We start from the raw sequence: 19,186 nt of genomic DNA, 5'->3' as shown, positions 1-19,186 counted from the left end.
AAAAAAGGGGGACAGCATTTAGACACTGGTGTATATAGGAAGTAAAAGTGAAGGCACATGAGTTCTTGCAGATAAATGTATCATCCACCATCATGAAAAGTAGATAGCGCTAGACTATAATAGAAGTGCTCCAGAAAGGAAATTATTCAATGCCCTAAACTTCTATAGACAAGAGTAATAAATCATTCCTCTTTAATGTGATAATATGATAATCTGAAAAAAAGAAGAGGAAATTATCCCTTTCTTAGATCACAATTCTAGGTAGAATTCAAAGGATGGGAGATGGGGAGGGAGAATGAATTTATACTTTTAAAAAAAACTAGTTGAAAGAGTTTCTACAAAAGAAACATGTATGAAGTAAGGAAACTCATAGGCGACATTGGAGAGGATGTGTGTGTGTGTGTGTGTGTGTGAAACATGACTGAGATATAATAATTTTTAAAAGGTAGAAAAGTTATTTGGTATTCTCACAATGAGTCTTCATAAAGATAGAAAGCCTTTAGACAATTCTTGAATTGTCTAGTAAGATTACCAATTCCCCAGCTCCCAGCTAAGGAAAAGTGTATCTATAATCAGAGTCAAGCATCCCCACAGTTTTGTTCTTTATACTATCTTGTGAGTCTAGAGAGGTAATAACACCACGTCCTTGTCCTCAGGGCTAGAAGAGAAGCCAACCAGCTCTGACGGGGGTCTGGAAGACTTCTTGAGAACTTAGGAAAGGTATGATCTAAATCATATTTCCCTAACTGACTGGACTTCTGCGGTAGAGAAGGAAAGTCATCCTTGGCTTTCCCTTCCTATGGCTGAGTCAGTCTTCTCAACAACCATTTTGGTTCTGTGGGACTGGCTAGGCTGGAATTAGGATGGTATATATAAAGAACAGATAGGTATGAGGATAGAGATACCCCTCATCTATTCCTGGGGTACCCATTCTTATCCCTCCACAATGATCTATCCTGAGGGAATTAGAGTGGGCTCAGGACCCTAAAGTCAGTACAGTCAATGTCAAAGAGTGACACACTTCCAATTTATGAATTACATGAGTTTCTAATTTCTCTCCCTCCTCTTAGTCATCATGTGACACATTTTTACCTTCACCAGAAAGAGGGGATGAAATTTAAATTGTCTGTTTTACTAAATTCAGTTAGTAGGGAGATGTGTAAACTTTTGACTATTAAAATGTGGTTGGGCTATTTGCAGATTACATTACAATTCCCCCAGGTAAACAAAGGTTGGCTGCAGGACTGCCTAACATATCTGAGGAAAGACAACTCATTAACCACTGCATCCTCTAGAGGACATTTTTCACTGGCCTCATTTTCAATCCATTCCTAGATTGGGAAAGGGAAGTTGATATCTCAAGCAGCTCCCAGTCAGGGTTTGAGTCATCCAATATGGATCCAATAACCAATGTCCTTGAATACAAGAGGATATAGAAGTAACTTTGGCTCTTATGGCACTCTCTAGAGTTTCTTTCCATTAAAGTCAAGTTTTTGCAAAAAGATAAAAAGACAGGAAATGATCTTTCCCTCTTTCCCTAACTGAGATGATCTACCACCTTTCCATGGAGCATTGTGCTGCCATTCTTTCATTTAGAATTCCAGTGCTCCCCGAACCCCAGATTTTGAATTCACATCTTAAGATCCCTAATAACGATGCTTTCTACCATCACTGACTTAATAATCTGGAAGATGCCCCCAGAAGTCATTTCACCCAGATCCCTGCCTCCAAACAGACCAGACACAAGGCTGCCTTTGGCATTTGACAGATAGGACTATAGCTAGCATAGATTTTTGCCTTTGGGTCCTGTAGAGCCATCTTTGGTCCACATACCCACTGCTCAGATCTATTTATAGATGGGAGCATCTACAAATAGAGAGGTATGCTGAGGTTGAAGGTATTTGCAACAGATGAGGGATTGTCTTGCGGTCGGGGGAGGGGTCAAGAAAATGGCGGCAGGGTGGGATATCAGATCATTCTGTAACTTTCTGGTTCACATATGCAGAGAATGTTTTGTACTTTGATACGGTTCAATCTGGTTTTAGATTTAGGAGTGCTTCAGCAGGGTAAGAATCTGATGGCTGAGAGTCAGTATTTATAGTTGATTTGGGGATCTCCACTTCAAAAGGCAGGGGATGTCATAGAATTCTAGCAAACAAGGGTTCAACTTAAGCTTGGCTGATGTCAGCAGCTCTTTTTTTTTTTTTTTTTTTTGTAAAATTAATATAACCCCTGGACCATGTGGGAAGACAGAACCTCTAGAGATTCATTCTACCAGCTCCAGGCTAACGACTCCAGAAATTGGTGCTGTTGCATAGTATTTGCACTTGTGTCCTGATATATGTCTATTTTTTCCAGCCCCTTTCTTGTTCCTTCAAAGGGGGTGACCATATGAGGCATCTTGCCTTCCCAGGTTAAAACGATATATTTCAACACAAAGAAGAATTACTGGCAGGAAGCCTTGTCCCTGCCTTTATTCTGAAGAGAGTCTTCCCAGTGAAAGGGACCTCTTTGGACCATCCAATTCACCCTTTGCCTGCAGGCAGGTCTGTTTCAACCATTCTAGGCAGCTGTTGTCCCCTTTTACTCTTAAAGAGATACCCCCAGCTCTCCTTAGCAATGCATTCCAGTGCCTTAGAGTCAAGAATCTTTGCGTGTCTAATCACCATTCCTCCTGTTCATAGTTGAAATCTCTTGCCTTGTACTCCGTGGACTTACAGGACAGCTGCTCCCTGCTTGCTGTGAAGTCACTGGCCTCTGAGTGGAGAGTTGAGAGAAGAGGTCATATCAGAGAGCATCCATCAATCCTGACCGTTTGACAAGTGACATACTTGTGGGTAGATTCCTGTAGCCATGAAGCCAGGAGAAATGAAATTCAATGCCTTGAAATGCCTCTGTTCTGTACATATAAGGACATATAAGTATGCATAAACATGCGCACACAAACACACACACGCCCCATGTGTGTACTTGTATCCCATGGCTGACATCTATACCTTCTATTACAGTATAAGATCACAGCAAAGACTCCATTGCCATTCTGGGAGACGGGGGCCCTCTTCCTGTGTCTAGAGGGTGACATTTCTAGGAAGCACCAGGAAAACCATATAATTGGGACAGAAGGAGCAGCAACAGGCAACCAAATGTTGTTAAGAAGGCTGAAATTTCCTGGTCACTTTCCTGATATACACATATCTGTGAACACTAAAAACACTTGATTCAAGGGACATCCATGGGGGTAGGAGTGGAAAAGGGATGCTTATTCATTTGTGCAAAATTCAGAGAAACTATCCTCTCCAGGTAAGCCTTCTTCCTGGTTTCTTCATATCCGGGGCAGAAAATGAGTGACAGTCATGGCGGGGGACACCTTATTGCCACGCTTTATTCGTCCATGCTTGCTCAGAGCGATGTAGGTCCCTCGGTACAGGTCCGATTCATAAGCATTATAATTGTTGGGCAGGAGCGTTTCTCGGAATTTGCATTCTTCTTGGAAACTGGGCTGGGGAGAAGAGGAGCAAAAAAAGTGGCATAATTGGCAGAGAAGGACTAATAGCAATCATAGTCATAGTCTAAATAGGACCATCTCCTCCCTCCCTGCCAAACCTGCCACATCTCCCAATCAAATAATCCAGTGCGAATCATAGAATGTAAGAGCTGGAAGAACCTTAAGCATCAGCTCATTTTACAGATTATAACAATAGCTAACATTTATAAATATATATACATATATGTTATATATGTATATATAAGCATATAATACTATACAATTTGAAAAGAATTTTAAATGTTATCACATTTGATCCTTAGAAACCCTTTGAAGTATTTTATTTTACAAGAGAGGAAATATAGAATAAGTCAGATTAAATGACTGTTTAGGGTCAAGTAGTGAGGGGCTAAGGCAGGATCTTAATTCAGGGTTTTCCTGACCCAAATTCTACAATCTACCCATTTCCCTATGAGGAAACTGAGGCACAGGGAGGTAAAGTAACTTGCACATAATCTCATAATGAATTATTATAATTGCTGAGATTAGAACTCTAAATCTACTTCTCTTTCCATGGCCATAATTGACAATGTTTTGTGCTATTCTGGAAGACATTTCAGTATTTGGGGGAGTTATACTTTATTAGTTGATGCAGTGGATAGAGCGGCAGGACTAGAATCAGAAAGATACACAAGTTCAAATCCAACCTCAAACATTACTAGCTGTATCAATTAATTCTTATTTGCTTCAGTTCTTTATCTATGAAATCGGGACACACTGGAGAAGGCAATAGCAAACAACTTTGTTACTTCTGCCAAGAAACCCCTATGGATAAAGTTTATGGGATCTTGTAGAGCTGGTCACTGGGTGAGTGAACAACAAATATTTTCACTGATCTCAGGATTACCAGCACCAGAGTAGAAGGGAATCTCTCTATAACTTGACAAATAGGCTCAGAGAATTACTGTAGCTGAAAGTCAAACTTTGTGGTTAGCCTCCTAATGAGCTTCTTAAAACACATCGTCTGGTCTTCAGACTATAGGCACATAGTTCATTAAATCAACTAGACTAAAAGTCTGACAAGTTCTAAAGGAACTACCAGGTATTATACTCCATAGCCATCAAGAACACAGAGTCATCTCTATGCGAGGATGAGGCATTAAAAGAGAACTCTAGGGGCAATATGGCTTAATAGATTGAATATGATATGATATGATATGATATGACATGATATGACATGTTATGGTATGGTATATAACATATAATAAATATAATATATTATGATATGACATGATATGGCACAATATATAATATAACATATAATTATGCTATAATATAATATGATCTAATCTAATCTAATATAACATAACATAATATAATGGAACTTGGAATCAAATAATTTGGTTTAGACCTTGACTCTGCTTTCTTGCCTATAAAATGATATGGATAAAACAAATGCCTCTAAGGTTCACCTTCAGATCTATATCTATGATCCTTTAAAACTAACACCATGAAGTTAGCTGATTTGCCTAAGGTTGTACAGCTAGGATTTAAATCCAGGTTCCATCTTATATAGCCAATATTCACTGTATCACATCTTTCAGTTTCCAATTGTAAAATTTCCATGATCATTTCCTGATTTTCAAAATGTGGGGTTTCCTTTTTGTGACTTATCTAAAGAAATGTTTCAGGTCTATTCAGGTCATTCCTATAATTTAAAGAGATCCACTCATAAGTTTTTAATGTAACTAATATCATCCCCCAGATAATAATTTTTGCAATAGTTGTTTTCTGCATTTTTTTATGCTTGTGTTAGGTCAGATGATGCCTGTACTCATATCTCGAGATCTCCAATACTCAGAGATGAATTCTGAGATTTCCCAGACAATTCAAACTAGGGGTAATAAAAAGCCATCATAGGGGCAGCTAGATAGTGCCAAAGTGCACAAAGCATTGCGTTTGGAATCAGGAAGATTGATATTCCTGAGTTCAAATCTGGCTTCAGATACTTAGTATCTGTGTGATCTTGGGCAAGTCATTTAACCTTGTTTGCCTCAGTTTCCTCATCTGTAAAATGACCTGGAGAAGGAAATGGCAAACCATTCCAGTATCTTTGTCAGGAAAACCCCAAATGGAGTCACAGAGAATTGGACACAGCATCAACAAACAACAATTTAGGATTGAATTTTGAATAAACCTAGAGTTTGGAATCCTAAGCTATGAGTTATATAGATACACTCACCATGAGATAAGTGTTGTGAGTATTTATTAGCTTTGATTTATACATGAGGAAACTGAAGTTGAGAATGAGCAAATGATTTATCCAAGATCACACATCTTCTGCCGAGAGGAAAGACTTAAATCTAAACATTCTGACTAAAAGTCCAAAGCTCTTTCCACCATCCCTTTCTGCTATGGGAGTATATGTACATGGTATTGTAGAGGACAGGAAACCCTCAAAACTAATAAAGGAGGAGAATAATTACTTTCTAAAGATCACAATATCATCCAATTTTATACTAATTTGTCAGAGAAAAGTAATGCTCAGATAATGGATGTTAGCTTTCTGTCATACATCAATAAGCTCTTCCCTGCTTCATCCTTCCCCCCCAAAAAAAAACACCCATTCCTAGAAAATAGTGGTCTCTGTTCTTGTCTAACAATTGCTCTTTGTCCTATGCCAGCAGTTGCTTGAAAGGTAAAAGAATTTTCCTATGCTATAGTTGGACATACAAATGGAATTTTGATGAGAGCCCATGACTTCCCAGGAACCCCTACAACCCAAAGAAACACATTTGCAAAAGAAAAACAACCCAGGTAACCATATTCTTCACTGCTTCTTGCCACAAAGGATCCTCAATTAGTTTACTTATTTACTTTTTCAACCAATGTTATCAATGCTTGTGATGTGTCATTTCATTTATGGCCAATTCCTTGTGACTCTATGTTAGGGTTTTGTTGGTAAAGATACTAGAGTAGTCTGCCGTTTCCTTCTCCAGCTCATTTTACAGATGAGGAAACTGAGGCAAAAATGTTAAATGACTTGCCCAGGGTCACATAAGTACTAAATGTCTGAGCTTAGATTTGAACTCCTCATTCTGAGTCCAGTGCTCTATCCTCTGCACCTTCTAGCTGCCCATTAGCAGCTATAATATAAAGGCCAGTTTAAGAAACACTGACTCAGAGATCTCAATTTTCCTTGCTTTAATTTATTGTCTACAAGCAGGCTTAGAGTTGGACAGAGATTAGTGTCCTCATTAGGAATACTGCCTTCCAGCATAGCTTAACTAACCAGTTTCCAAGACTGTGAACAATCAGGTTCATTCTGAGTGCATAATTTGGATTCTTTTTCCTTTAATAGTCTCATAGAAGCACTAAAGCCTAAAGCTGGGGAGAAAAAATAAATCAAGGGGTTGAGATAACTGAATTCTTAGCAAAAACAATTCATCAGTTTCCTAAGGGAAGAAAGTTATATTTGGTCAATCAACTTTCTATTAGTTTCATATAATTTGCATATTTAATTGTGGCAGATTTGGACTATAAATCTCCGAATCTGAATTGGGCACTAGGGAATATCTCTTTGGAAATTATAGATGAGATAACAGGAAAATCACTTTTAAAAAGTTCATCCTTCAAAAGAGATCTATCAAAAGATAATAAAAAGATGATGTTTGTAAAGTGCACAGTAGAGTGTCTATAGCACATAATAAGTATTTAATGAAGGCTTGTCTCCTGCCCCACCCCCCACCCCTTTTCTCCTTATTAATAGCAAGTCATTTTTTGAAGGAACAAGTGACTTGTTATCATTTTAACCTGTTCAGAGGGATTTCTATGTATATGTATATCTAGATACTAGCAAGAAGAGAAAATCAGCTTAAAATCATAGTTAAAATACCTTGTTCATAGGTCCTAGATGGTAAAGTCTTTATAGTGAATAATTCCACACATGATTTGAGTGGTGTGACATGTTCATTTTTGTCATATTCAAAAGTTTATAATTTTTTGTTACTCAAAAAAGGGTAGGTTTTTTTTTTTAGAAAAAAGTAAGTATTTGGGTAGTTTTCTGCCTCCTTACAACAGAAGTTTTCAACAAATATTGAAAATTTGTGAAAATGTGAATTTAGATGAAAATTATTGTTCTTTTAGTAAAGCAATTAATTTTTTAAATGCTAAAAATGATTTTTTCCTTAAAGCCTTTGATATCATAAACGTGAATGGAAAAGTTTTTACATGCATGATGGTATTGCTATGATGACAGGTCTTTTGATTGACTTAAAGCAGGGCTTTACACATGGAAAACTTAAGACATGATCATACCTTTTTAATTTGTTACTAAACAATAAATAAGTTTAATTAACTAACTAGCTAGCAAGCTAAACTATCAAGTACTATTAGATTGTAAACTCCCTAAACACAGGAATGATTCAGTTTGCTTTTTATTCTTTGTTTTTCTATAATTTATTTATAGTATCTTGATGCTACAGGGTAGTAAGTATTAAATAAATATTTGTTGACTTGAACTAAAATAAATAGCATTTATTCATTGGTGGATATGCGGAAATGATCAAAGTTGTTTGCTCTTAGCACCATCATATACTCAGCTATTACAGGTGGGCATTTCTTCCCTGTGTCAGTCAGTGAATAAACATTTCACTAAGCTTCTGTTGCATGCCAGATACTATGTTAAGCACAGACTAGATAAAGACAGTGGTTCCTATTTAATGGTTCTCAAATTCCTTGGGAGTTTGTGAAGATGATCCAAGAGGTTTGTGCTAAAATTTCTTTAATGGTGCCTTAAGCAGTAAATAATTTCCCAATCATGATATAATTAGAGTTTTATAATTTTGAAATTAGGATTTTCATGATAATAAAATTTTAAAGTTTATAATTTTAATTATATAATGCAAATTTTGATTTGGAGCTTTTGGGGGGCAAAAGGCATTAAATAAGTTACTGTGAACACAATGAATAATTCTAAAAGAATATTATGAGTATCATATTACTATAACAATACATTTTTATTGCTGCTGAAAGGGGTTTTTAGAAAAAAACCCACTGGGGACCACTGCTGTAGTATAAGGATGCATGACTTTATATTATTCCAACACCTACCTCAGAGCTCTGCTCATGATAAGAGTTTAATTAAGAGCTTGTTCCATTGAAATGAATGTAAGATCAAGTCCCTGTATTAGTTGTTAATTTACATGAATATCCAATGACAGGGAATGCTGGCTTCTCATCTCTGGCAAGAAAGAGTTCCAACCATGTGAATGCTATGTTAATAAAAGCAGCTACTGTATATTATTACTTTAACAAATGAAAATAATCCCATAGGATCACATATCCTGGGCCTGTCATGCCTCCAGCCCTGGGACTATATGGTCTTAAATTCTGTGCTGAGCTAATGGGACATATGTGCAATCTATCTCTCTAACACTTCTTTGCACTCAGAATGAAAAGAGACATTTTGCAGAGACAAATTAATAAATGTTTCAAGGTTTATTCTCTGGAGCAAAAATGCTCCTTAAAAATATGGGATTCCAACAGTGTCATGAAAGGTTGTCTCCTATGTTTTCTGTCTTAAACAGAGTTTTTATTTTTATATTTATTTATTTTTTTAATTTAAATTTTATTTTATTTAATAATAACTTTGTATTGACAGAATCCATGCCAGGGTAATTTTTTACAACATTATCCCTTGCACTCGCTTATGTTTCATTAAACAGAGTTTTATATTTAAACTAGCCCCAGAAAGAGAGGAGGGGACATTCTGATTTTAAAGACTTTCAGAGAAGAGGTCTTGCTCAGAACTTAGGGGACTTTGGTTTTATTCCTGGTTCTGCTGTAAAGGTAAAAGGGAACTTTTAAACTGAGATCTCTTCTTGATTTGTAAAAATGAAAGTGTTAAGAGAATTGATCTCCAGATAGATTCCAAAGGCTTTCTTGGCTATTTATTCCAAACTTCTCACAATCCTAGCTACTATAAAGTTCTTTCTGAATATCCTAAATCTCTCCTATTGCATCATGCTTCCTTTTCTAATTTCATTTTTAATGAATAAAGACCAAATGACTGAGGTCACTTCTTATTTTCCAATCACTCCTCAGTACCATTTATACTATATTGAGCTATACTTTTTTAGAAATGTTTTTAGAAAATGTTTTCTAGATTTTCTTCTCAATTCTATTTGTTTTGTCTTCCAGTTAGATTATTGTAAGCTCTGTGAGGAATTCAATCGTCTCTCTATGGCATCCACTAGGAGAGTTTATCCTGGAAGGATTGAACAAACAGCACCCACTTTCCATAGTCCTTAATATTAATTCCCTCCCTCCCTTCCCTGTCCCCAAGCCATGAATCCAATATTGTTAATGGAGGCATGGACTCCTGTTTTCCTCACCTCCTTACTCCATTAAAACTTATATGGATGATGTCCTATTCCCGTCAGAGCCATACTTCCTGATGGGAACCAACATCAGATGTTTTAGGTCACCAAATTACTTCCCTTCCTTATATCTTCCAAGATAATGCCTTTGATCACCAGTTCTCAAACTTTTGTTCTCGGTATTTTTATGTTATTAAAAATTATTGAGGATAGAGTCACATTTATGTGGATTATATTTATAGACATTTCCAAATTAGATATAAAAACTAATTTAGAATCTGTAGACCCTCTAAAATGGTTTCAGAGACCCCCAGGATTCTGTGGACACCACTTTGAGAACCATTGCACTTCAGAATCAGAGGATCCCAGAGTTGGTAGAGGCAACATAGGTCATCTAGACCAAACCTCTGCTTTGACAGTAATAATACTTCACATTTAATTTATTTATTGCTTTAGAGCTAAGGGTCTAACCTTGAAATCCATGAACTATTCTTTCTTTATTTATTTATTTTGCTCTATTTATTTATTTATTTTCCCTGATTATGCAGTACATTTTTTTTTAAAACACAATTCCTTATGCATCATGTTGGGAGAGAAAAATCAGAACAAAAGAATAAACCACAGGGGGAAAAAAAAACAGAAGAAAAAGGAGGGAAAAGTGAATATATTATGTGTTGATTTACATTAGTTCTCCCTCTGGATGCAGATAATATTTTCCATTCAAATTTTATTGAGATTGCCATGGATCACTGAACCATTGAGAAGAACCAAGTCTTTTTATAGTTGATCATTGCACAATCTTGCTATTATTGTGTACAATTATTCCTGGGTCTGCTTGTTTGGCTCAGCCTTAGTTTATGCAAATCTTTGCAGGCCTTTCTAAGACCAGCTTGTTCATCAATTAAAAAAAAAGAACAATAATATTCCATTACTTTCATATACCATAACTTATTCAGCCATTCCCCAATTGATGAGCAGCTACTCTTTTTTCAATTATGTACTATTAAATTTTTTTTGATAACTGTAGATCAATAAATGTATTTTGTTTGTAATCCTTTGATTATCATGGTGCCCTCTTCCAAAGACCCCTGGGAAGAGCTGGAGGCATGCTAAAAGTGGGAAAAGAGAGAAGACAGGAGACTGTGAAGATCAATAGCAAATTTTGCAATTTTACTCAGAACCAATATGGGGAAGGGGGTTACAAAAGGATATGAGGTTTTAAGATTTTAGGAAAAAAGGCTAAAGAAAAAAAGAAACTCAGAGAACATAAATGAAAAATGGAGTCAAACTATTGGGAATTTCTTTCTATTAGTTCATTAGTTAGAAAGAGTTTATAGGCTTCACATTGTGAAATCCTGATTCAAAGGCTACAAAACTCTACAATATTGCAGATTGATTAATGGTTATCTGGCTCCTAGATGAAATACTCCAGTTCTGAGAACTCATTATCTCCTGAGATAATCCATTTCACTTCTGGATATTTCCTAATGATAGGATCTAATGAAGTACAAGGAGAGAACTATTTCAAAATCAAATCCATAAATGCAGAGTATTAGTCATATTGGACATAGGTATAGCAATCTTAATACCAAAACAGTCCTGATGTCAAGAGGGGAAAAAACTTAGCTTTAATGAAATTTTTTGGAAGGAATATTCTTTGTTGGACTATCTAGTGGTACCTCCCACTCATCTTTCATTCTTTCCTTCTCTCCCTTCCCTCCTTCCCTCTCTCTTTCCTTCTTTCCTTTCTTCCTTTCTTCTTTTCTTCCTTCCTTCCTTCCTTCCTTCCTTCCTTCCTTCCTTCCTTCCTTCCTTCCTTCCTTCCTTGCCCTCATTTTCTATCCCCATCATCTCTTTCAGCTTTGGGGAGATCCCAGTCTTCATCATTTCAGAAGTATTTCCAAACTTCTGGGTAATTTAGGCTCTGGGTACAAACAGCAGTCTTTCTTGCTGAAAACTATGTTGCTGTTCCCGCTAAGAATTCAGAGTGAAGCAACTCTAGGAGCTTAAAGAGAAATAGCTTGAATGAAATCATCACCCAGCAGGAGCCTTCCTGGCTTGGAGCTCAGTTGGGCGATTGTTTTTTTAGATTGTGATAACAACCTCTGAGGCTCCTAGTTTGGTGCTGCTGGGTTAGGGAGGAGAAAAGGGGGGAAGGTTAAACAGACCACCTGGTCTCCTGCCACACCAACTGTCAGCTGCTGTCAGCACCCAGGACACAGGCTCCGTAAGGCCCACGCAGCTCTCCCATATAGCTGCTTAGAGTTCTGAGCAAAGGTGGGGGTTGGGAAGGAATCTCCTATATCAGAGAAGAGGCTTTGATGAACCAGTCTTTTTTCTGGCCAGATGCCACAGGGAGAGGAGAATTAGGGATTTGGAAATTCCCACAGGGATTCTCCCTTTTCCTCTGGAATTTAACCATTTAAGAATAATATGTTTTACAAATTTCTGTGTCCTTTTTAAAGTTACTTACCTCATGGTGTGCAATGAGGATAAGCTTTATATGTGCCTCTAATAGAAAGAAATTCCCAATAATTTGACTCCATTTTTCATTTGTGTTCTCTGAGTTTCTTTTTTTTTTCTTTAGCCTTTTTTCTTAAAATCTTAAAACCTCATATCCTTTTGCAACCCCCTTCCCCATATTGGTTCTGAGTAAATTGCAAAATTTGCTATTGATCTTCGCAGTCTCTTGTCTTCTCTTGTTTCCCACTTTTAGCATGCCTCCAGCTCTTCCCAGGTGTCTTTGGAAGAGGGCATCATGATATCTTATAGGAAATCATGTGTAATGTTCAATAGTAAGTAAATTCTCAATGAAGGTTTCATCTGATGATCTTAAAATGAAAAATTTTTAATAAAATTATTATCTGCAAGCTTCTACTTGAGAGACAACTTGGAATAGGGAATAGAAGATATTTTCATGTTAGAAAACCTGATTATAGATCTGATTTCAGACTTTTACTATTTGCATAATCATTCTTTGTCTGTAAAAATGTGGCATGCTTTCTAGCTCTCTTTCGCTATGGATAATAATGGTAAAACATTCTAGGATCCTTGAAATCATTTCCTAAAGGAGGTTTCCTACTCTGCCTACTAGTAAAGCTGAGGTTACTAGATGGCATCTTAAAGCACTGGGCTTGGAAACAGGAAGAACTGAGTTCAACTACAGTGTCAGACACTTTTATCTGTGGGAATAAATGATCCCACTTTTTGCCTCATTTTTCTCAACTATAAAATGAGGAAAGTAACAGCATCTACCTCACAATGTTGCAATGATCCAGTAAGAAAATACTTGTAAAGTGCTTGTCACAGTGTCTAACACAAAATCGACGCTATATACATGCTTATTCCCTTCCTTTATTCCTTACCTAAGTTTCTTGTACTAAGTCTTTTGGGAGACTCATGCATTAGGTCACTCTACTCCTCGAAAACAGGATAGGATTGTTTCATTTTTGTCTCGGTTCCTCCATTTCTTTGCAAAATGCCTGATACATAATAGGCTCTTAATAGATGCTTGTTGATTTGTTGCTTGATTGCTGAAACAATTCTGTCCCATGCTCACTGTCTTACCCTCCAAGATGGTTACCATATTTAAAAATTACTGTTTCAATATGTTCCATTTCTCTTTCTCTTTCTATCTTCCATTCATAATAGAAAATTTTCCAAAATAGATGACTTCCCTTATCTTCAGATAAGACTTCCCTAAAACCATCCTGGACATTTGAAAACCTGCATTTGGTCAAGTCCATTTTATCATTCACCAACCACATGTAACAAAATATCTTTTCCCAAATCCTCATTTAATTTCCCTTCTTAAGTTTCAAAACCACTTCCTCCTAGTCTATCTCCAGTGAAGGTGTAGAACTTATTTCTTGACACATACTAACAATTTATATTTCTTGAAAATTGTCTTTGTCCTCAGGATTAATAATGTCACTTTTTTTTTTTGAGGCAATTGGGGTTAAGTGACTTGCCCAGGGCCACACAGTCAGGAAGTGTCAAGTGTTTGAGGCCAAATTTGAACCCAGGTCCTCCTGACTTTAGGGCTGATGCTCTGTCAACTACACCAATTAGCTGTCTCTAGTAATGGCATTTTTTAGTCTTTCCTAACAAGGATTGTATTCCAGCAGCAAACTAACACAAATCAGTGGACAGGAGTGAGAACAGAATCCCCTTGGATTGGATTGTGAATATGGCAAGCGTAAATGCTAGAATCTCACAGAGAACTCAAAGTTCATAAAGCTCAACTCTCACCTGTAACATAAAGTAAATCTTTTTCTCTATGAAAGTGCTAAGTAATTCTTTCCTAAGAAATGATAGGTTTTTTTAAAAGCATTAATGCTAGAAATAATAAGAAGAATGATTTTACAGTCTGGTATCTAGTCTAGAAGAGAGAGTAGATTGGATTTGGGATCAAAGGATTTGGACCTGCGTTCAAATATGTTCACTTTCTACCTTAGTGTACTTAGTTGAATTATTTTCATTCTCTGGGCCTCAGTTTCCTCATTTGTAAAATGAGGGGGTTGGTATAGATGAACTCTGAGGCCCTTTCAACTCTAGATTTATTAAACTATGAAACCCGAAGAGGAAAAACATCTCATCTGGGTTGCAGAGAATTCTCCTCCTTAATACCCCAGATCCACTGGAATTCAACTCTCTACAACCACTCCCTGAGAGACTATAAGCTTCATCAATTCAAAAACTGTTTCATTTTTTTTCTTTTATATATCCAGCACATAGCACAGTGCCTGGTAATCAGTGGGTACTTAACAAATACTTGCTGATTGATTGTGGGGATCAAGAATTGCTGTATTCACCAGTCATTTTTTTGGGGGAGAAGCTGAATCACTTTAGATTATATCTGTAACTCTTTCATTAAGGGTAAGAAATAGCAACTCTTAGTCCCACAAACCCTATTCCTATTTTAGCTTAAGTGTGTTTCATCCAAAGCACCCTGGAAAAAGATTTTCTCCTCATTAATTCTTATAGATTCTGAAGGGAGAGAAAATTAAACAGAAGAAATAGAACCATTCTGTCAGTACTTAGACCCTAGAGCTGAGGTTTCAACCAAGAGTCCATGGGTGGAGGGTCCATGACTTTCTTGGGAAAAAGATTGGATAGCCTATTTTAACATAATCAGTTTCTTTTTATTGTGCATTAAAAACATTATTCTGAGAAGGGAATTATAGACTTCTCTAGACTGTCAAAGATTAAGATATAAGAAAGACATTTTAAAAAAATGATGACCTTCCCATCCCCATCCCCTACATATGCACACTAGACCTTCCTGAGAAACTTGCTTATCGTAATTCTTATTCATCTGCAGAGCTTCAGGAGAATGGGAACTATAAAGAAAAGGGTCCATGTACTCACTGTTCCATAAAGTCTTCCTTTACTATTCATGGCCACAAAAAGAGCACTCCTTACTCCAAATAGACTCACAACACCTCTGTCCACAGTTGAAATTTCCAGAAGACCTAAGTAAAAAGAAAGGCTGATAACATTAAGCTCTTAGAATGCCCTTAGGTCCCTAAGGGCACCCTGCTTCAGTGTCCTTATCTGAGTAAAAAGAAAATTCATATCTAATCAGAAGGAACAGCTTGCTCAAAGTAACAGAGTTGGGGACAAAATCAGAATGGGAACCAGAATAGCATCTCTGGACTGTTTACTTCCCACTGTACCTTTTTCTTTCCCTGGGGCTTGTGTTAAGCAAGAAGGCATTTTTCAGTGTCAAGGTCTGCTAAAAACTCTGAATTTAGGAACTTAAGGAGGACAGCTAATGCATGCTCCTGCCTTCAAAATTGATCTAAATTTCTGTCTTCCCGAAAAGTTGCATATGTTAATCATTTCCTTCCCCCAATCCTGCCCAGTCTCACCTCTTTTTCATACTGACTTCTGGGAAGAGACAGTGTGGAGTAGTGGATCAAGAGTGTGAGTTCCAGACCTACCTCTGATAGGTAATGCTGGGCAAATCCTGGGCAATAAAACTGAAGTATAAAGGAGGTATAGTCCTGCATTATTAGAAGGAATTTCCTCAAGGGAATTTCCAAGATAGATGGAATCATCAGTCCAGTTCCTACTTTAGCATTCTTACTGCCAGTTCTTTCCTGTGGCTCAAAACTCTTGATGATCCAAAAGTACTTTCTGGTGTCTAATCCAGATAGTTCAAATATCTAGTCGAATACCATCACTGCACTTAATTTAATTTGTGCCCAAACAAAATTAATTCTTACTAGGAGAGCACCCACCAGTAGGAGAATGGGTCAAAATGACTGAGTCTCTGCCCACTTCATTTACATTTAAAATCTAGCATCTCCTAAGGCATTACCCAATCACAAACAGCCCTTTTTCTGAATCTGTGTAATATAGGAGAAAGATCACTGAAATGAACCAGGAGCCAAGACTTGCCAAGCAAGTCACTTGTTTCTGGATCTCAGTTTTCTCATTCCTAAAATAAGGAAGTTAGACTACATAGCTAAAGTTTCTTTATAGAGATTTACAAGATTTAGAACTGGAGGGGACCTTAGACATCATCTACTCTATTCTCTCACTTTACAGGTGAGCAAACTGAGGTCAAGAGGGATAAAGTGACTTTCTGGACACAAGTGGGTAGTAGTCAGTGACAGTTTCTAACCCCAAGGTTCTGTGGATTCACTGGTCTGATCTCAGACTGTCATAATTCTTAAACGCTAACTTGGTTTCCTCAGTCTGTTCCCCTCCCCCTTCCCGGGTCCTGGAATCAGCATAGTTGTCCCTTTCTCTCTCCCACATCTACCACAAGCAGAACATTTTAGAAAGGAGAAAGAGGTAAGAAAAGAGGAAGGGGTGGGATAGGGATTTTGGAAAACCTTTCCAAGGCTAGAAATTGCAAAAGCTGCTTTTCTTTCCTTCTCTGTGGAGCAAAACTTTTAAAAAAAAATAAGCTAGATTCTGTTTGGTCCAAGTATTACTGACACATATTCCCTCATGGTTTCCAGAACTGAAGGAGCTCCAGGGATCTTAATAAAGTAATAGATAGGACTATGCTAATCCTGTGGAGGTAATTAGCGATAATAAGAATAAAAAAATGACTCATATGGTGCTTTACAAAGCACATCCCTAACAACCACTCTCTGAGATAAGTAGTGCAAGCAACATTATCCTTATTTTGAACTCAGTTGAGTAAACTGAAGGTTTGCAGTTATGCAGCTAGTAAGTGTGGGAGCCAAGATTCGATTGCAGTCTGTGCCCTTCCAGGCTCAGGCCATTATTTCTCCTGTACTACTCTGTCCCTCAGGTGCTCAGAGAGATGATGGTGAGAGGCTGTGAGGATTTTTAGCCAATCACCTGCCAACACAAAGGTTCAGTCTCGAATGGGGGGCAATGAGAAAGAAAGGGGAGGTGGAATGAAGAGGAAAACCCCTTCTCTTTTAGAAGAGATCTGTTTTCCAGATTTCCAGACTCCTGCAAGCTTTCTTCCCTTGTCCCACCATGAGAGCATGCTTATTCCCCCCCTCCCACCTCTCTCCCTTCTCTCTCAGGGTCCTTATTCCCCAACCACCCCACTGTACTTACTGTAGGGATTCTCATCATGGGTCCCACTGATCCTGCCATCTGGGGGCACCTGGAGGTGAAAGCCAATGCCCACGTTGCAATATAGTCTCCTCTGCCTCTTGATCCCCAGCAAGTAGCCACTCTCCCAGTTACTGCTGGATAGCCCACCAGGCAGTCCAGCCTGGGGCTGGGAGCCCAGCAGTGTCCCCCAGCCCCTTTCCAAGAGCACAGGGTTGGCCAAGCCACCCACCAGTGGCCAGGGTACCAGCATGCCAGCCAGAACACCCAAGAAGATGAAAGCCCACAGCGTGCCCCCGAGGCAACCTCCTCCTGCAGGCATAGTGATGAGCAGCTTCTGTGGGAAGGCCATCCACCTTGCCTCTCAGGCACGTGGTCAGAATTAATGGCCCTAAAAATACCGCCCTTCTTGTTTTTCTCCCCTCAGCATGGCTGCTTATTTTTGGAAGGCAGACTACAGCTCCTGACATGAAACCAAAACCTGCCGCAGGCACTCGGGTTGGGAGCAGAGAGACCCTGGCTGAGCCTCTGAGGATGGTGGAGACCATGGCTCAGGGACTGTCTCCGGCTCCCTTACTCTATCCAGCTGGGAGCTCAATTATATTTTATTTGACCTATCTTTAGAGTTCAGAAACCCAGCCCTCCTCTATACCCATCATCACCCTGACGTCAACTGGCCGAGGTCACTTATCCAGAGCTGTAACATTAACCTGCTCCTCGGCCCTGGCTCCCACCACCTTTCCCTCCCCCAAGGGATGTTGAGAGCCAACAGACACTGTCATGCATGTGAACTATGAGGCTGGAATGAAGCATGAAGGAGCATCCCTGGAAAGGAGATAGTTGGGAGGGGGGGTGGGGAGGGTTTGATAATCAGGAAGAGAAAGGAGCTGCAAAAGACTGAAATTGGGTAACTGGACAAAATCTGATTGTTTATTTTGAGGTGAAAGGATCTAAATGAGGGTTAGAGCTCAGCCATGGGAAGGCCGGTGATGGCTGGAGCCCAGAGTAAGGCATCAATGAAGAGTTTTCATTACCGAAGTTGGGAGGGACTGGAGAAAGATGTCTATGACTTAAATTATCCATGTTCCAGAAGAATATCTAAAGATCCTGAAGAACCAAATTTGCAGTGCAGAGAAAAGTAGGATCTTCAGTGGAAAGAGACATTTCTGAGAACAGAGGGATATATGTCTAATGATCTATGAAGAAACAGACTTTTTTTTTTTAATGGAAGGAGGGACACTATTAATTTGGGATATTCTGTTAAGTGGCTTGAATTTATGGTAACTTTGTCCAGCATAATTTACAATCCCCTGATAAACTAGAATAATCATTCTTTAATGTTCTAATCTAGCTCACTCTCTTAGTTACTTAATACAACTAGATGACTGTGTCTATATCCTAAGTCTCTTTGCTTCATACTACAGGTAATAGTCCCAAATCCTTTTTTCTTCAGATTTCTTCCCATTCCACTTCCCTGAAGATCTATCTTGGTCTTACCTAAGCCCAAAATCCACTATTCCCTACTTATATTTCTCAAATATTCTTTGGAATAAACTTAACAAAAAATCATTTTCTTAAGATGGAAGCATCTTAATAGACAACTCAGATAAAGTTAGACTGCCTGATTAGTAGAAAAAGCATTGGACGAGGAGTTAGAAGTCCTAGGTTCTCAGTTGATCTTTTACTAACTAGCTACGTGACTTTAGGCAAGCTATTTAATTTCTCTGGGCCTCAGTTTTTTCAGCTAAAAATGGAAGGAAGGACTGGAAACTAA

At 38.1% G+C, this 19,186-nt stretch overlaps 1 protein-coding gene across 1 annotated transcript; it reads right to left on the bottom strand.

Annotated features, from left to right (window-relative positions):
* Positions 1-315: 315 nt before the first annotated feature.
* FGF6 (fibroblast growth factor 6) lies at positions 316-17,793 on the bottom strand. The gene is made up of 3 exons (XM_051961062.1): positions 17,416-17,793; positions 15,235-15,338; positions 316-3,499 (listed from the first exon to the last, which is right to left on the bottom strand). Exons 1-3 carry the CDS (start codon positions 17,762-17,764, stop codon positions 3,323-3,325), a joined length of 630 nt encoding a protein of 209 aa, XP_051817022.1. The 5' UTR covers positions 17,765-17,793; the 3' UTR covers positions 316-3,322.
* Positions 17,794-19,186: the final 1,393 nt, after the last annotated feature.

Source organism: Antechinus flavipes, chromosome 5 (assembly GCF_016432865.1).
Source record: "Antechinus flavipes isolate AdamAnt ecotype Samford, QLD, Australia chromosome 5, AdamAnt_v2, whole genome shotgun sequence".
In the NCBI taxonomy this organism is placed as follows: Eukaryota; Metazoa; Chordata; class Mammalia; order Dasyuromorphia; family Dasyuridae; genus Antechinus; species Antechinus flavipes.
This window is presented reverse-complemented; position numbering and strand designations above follow the sequence as displayed.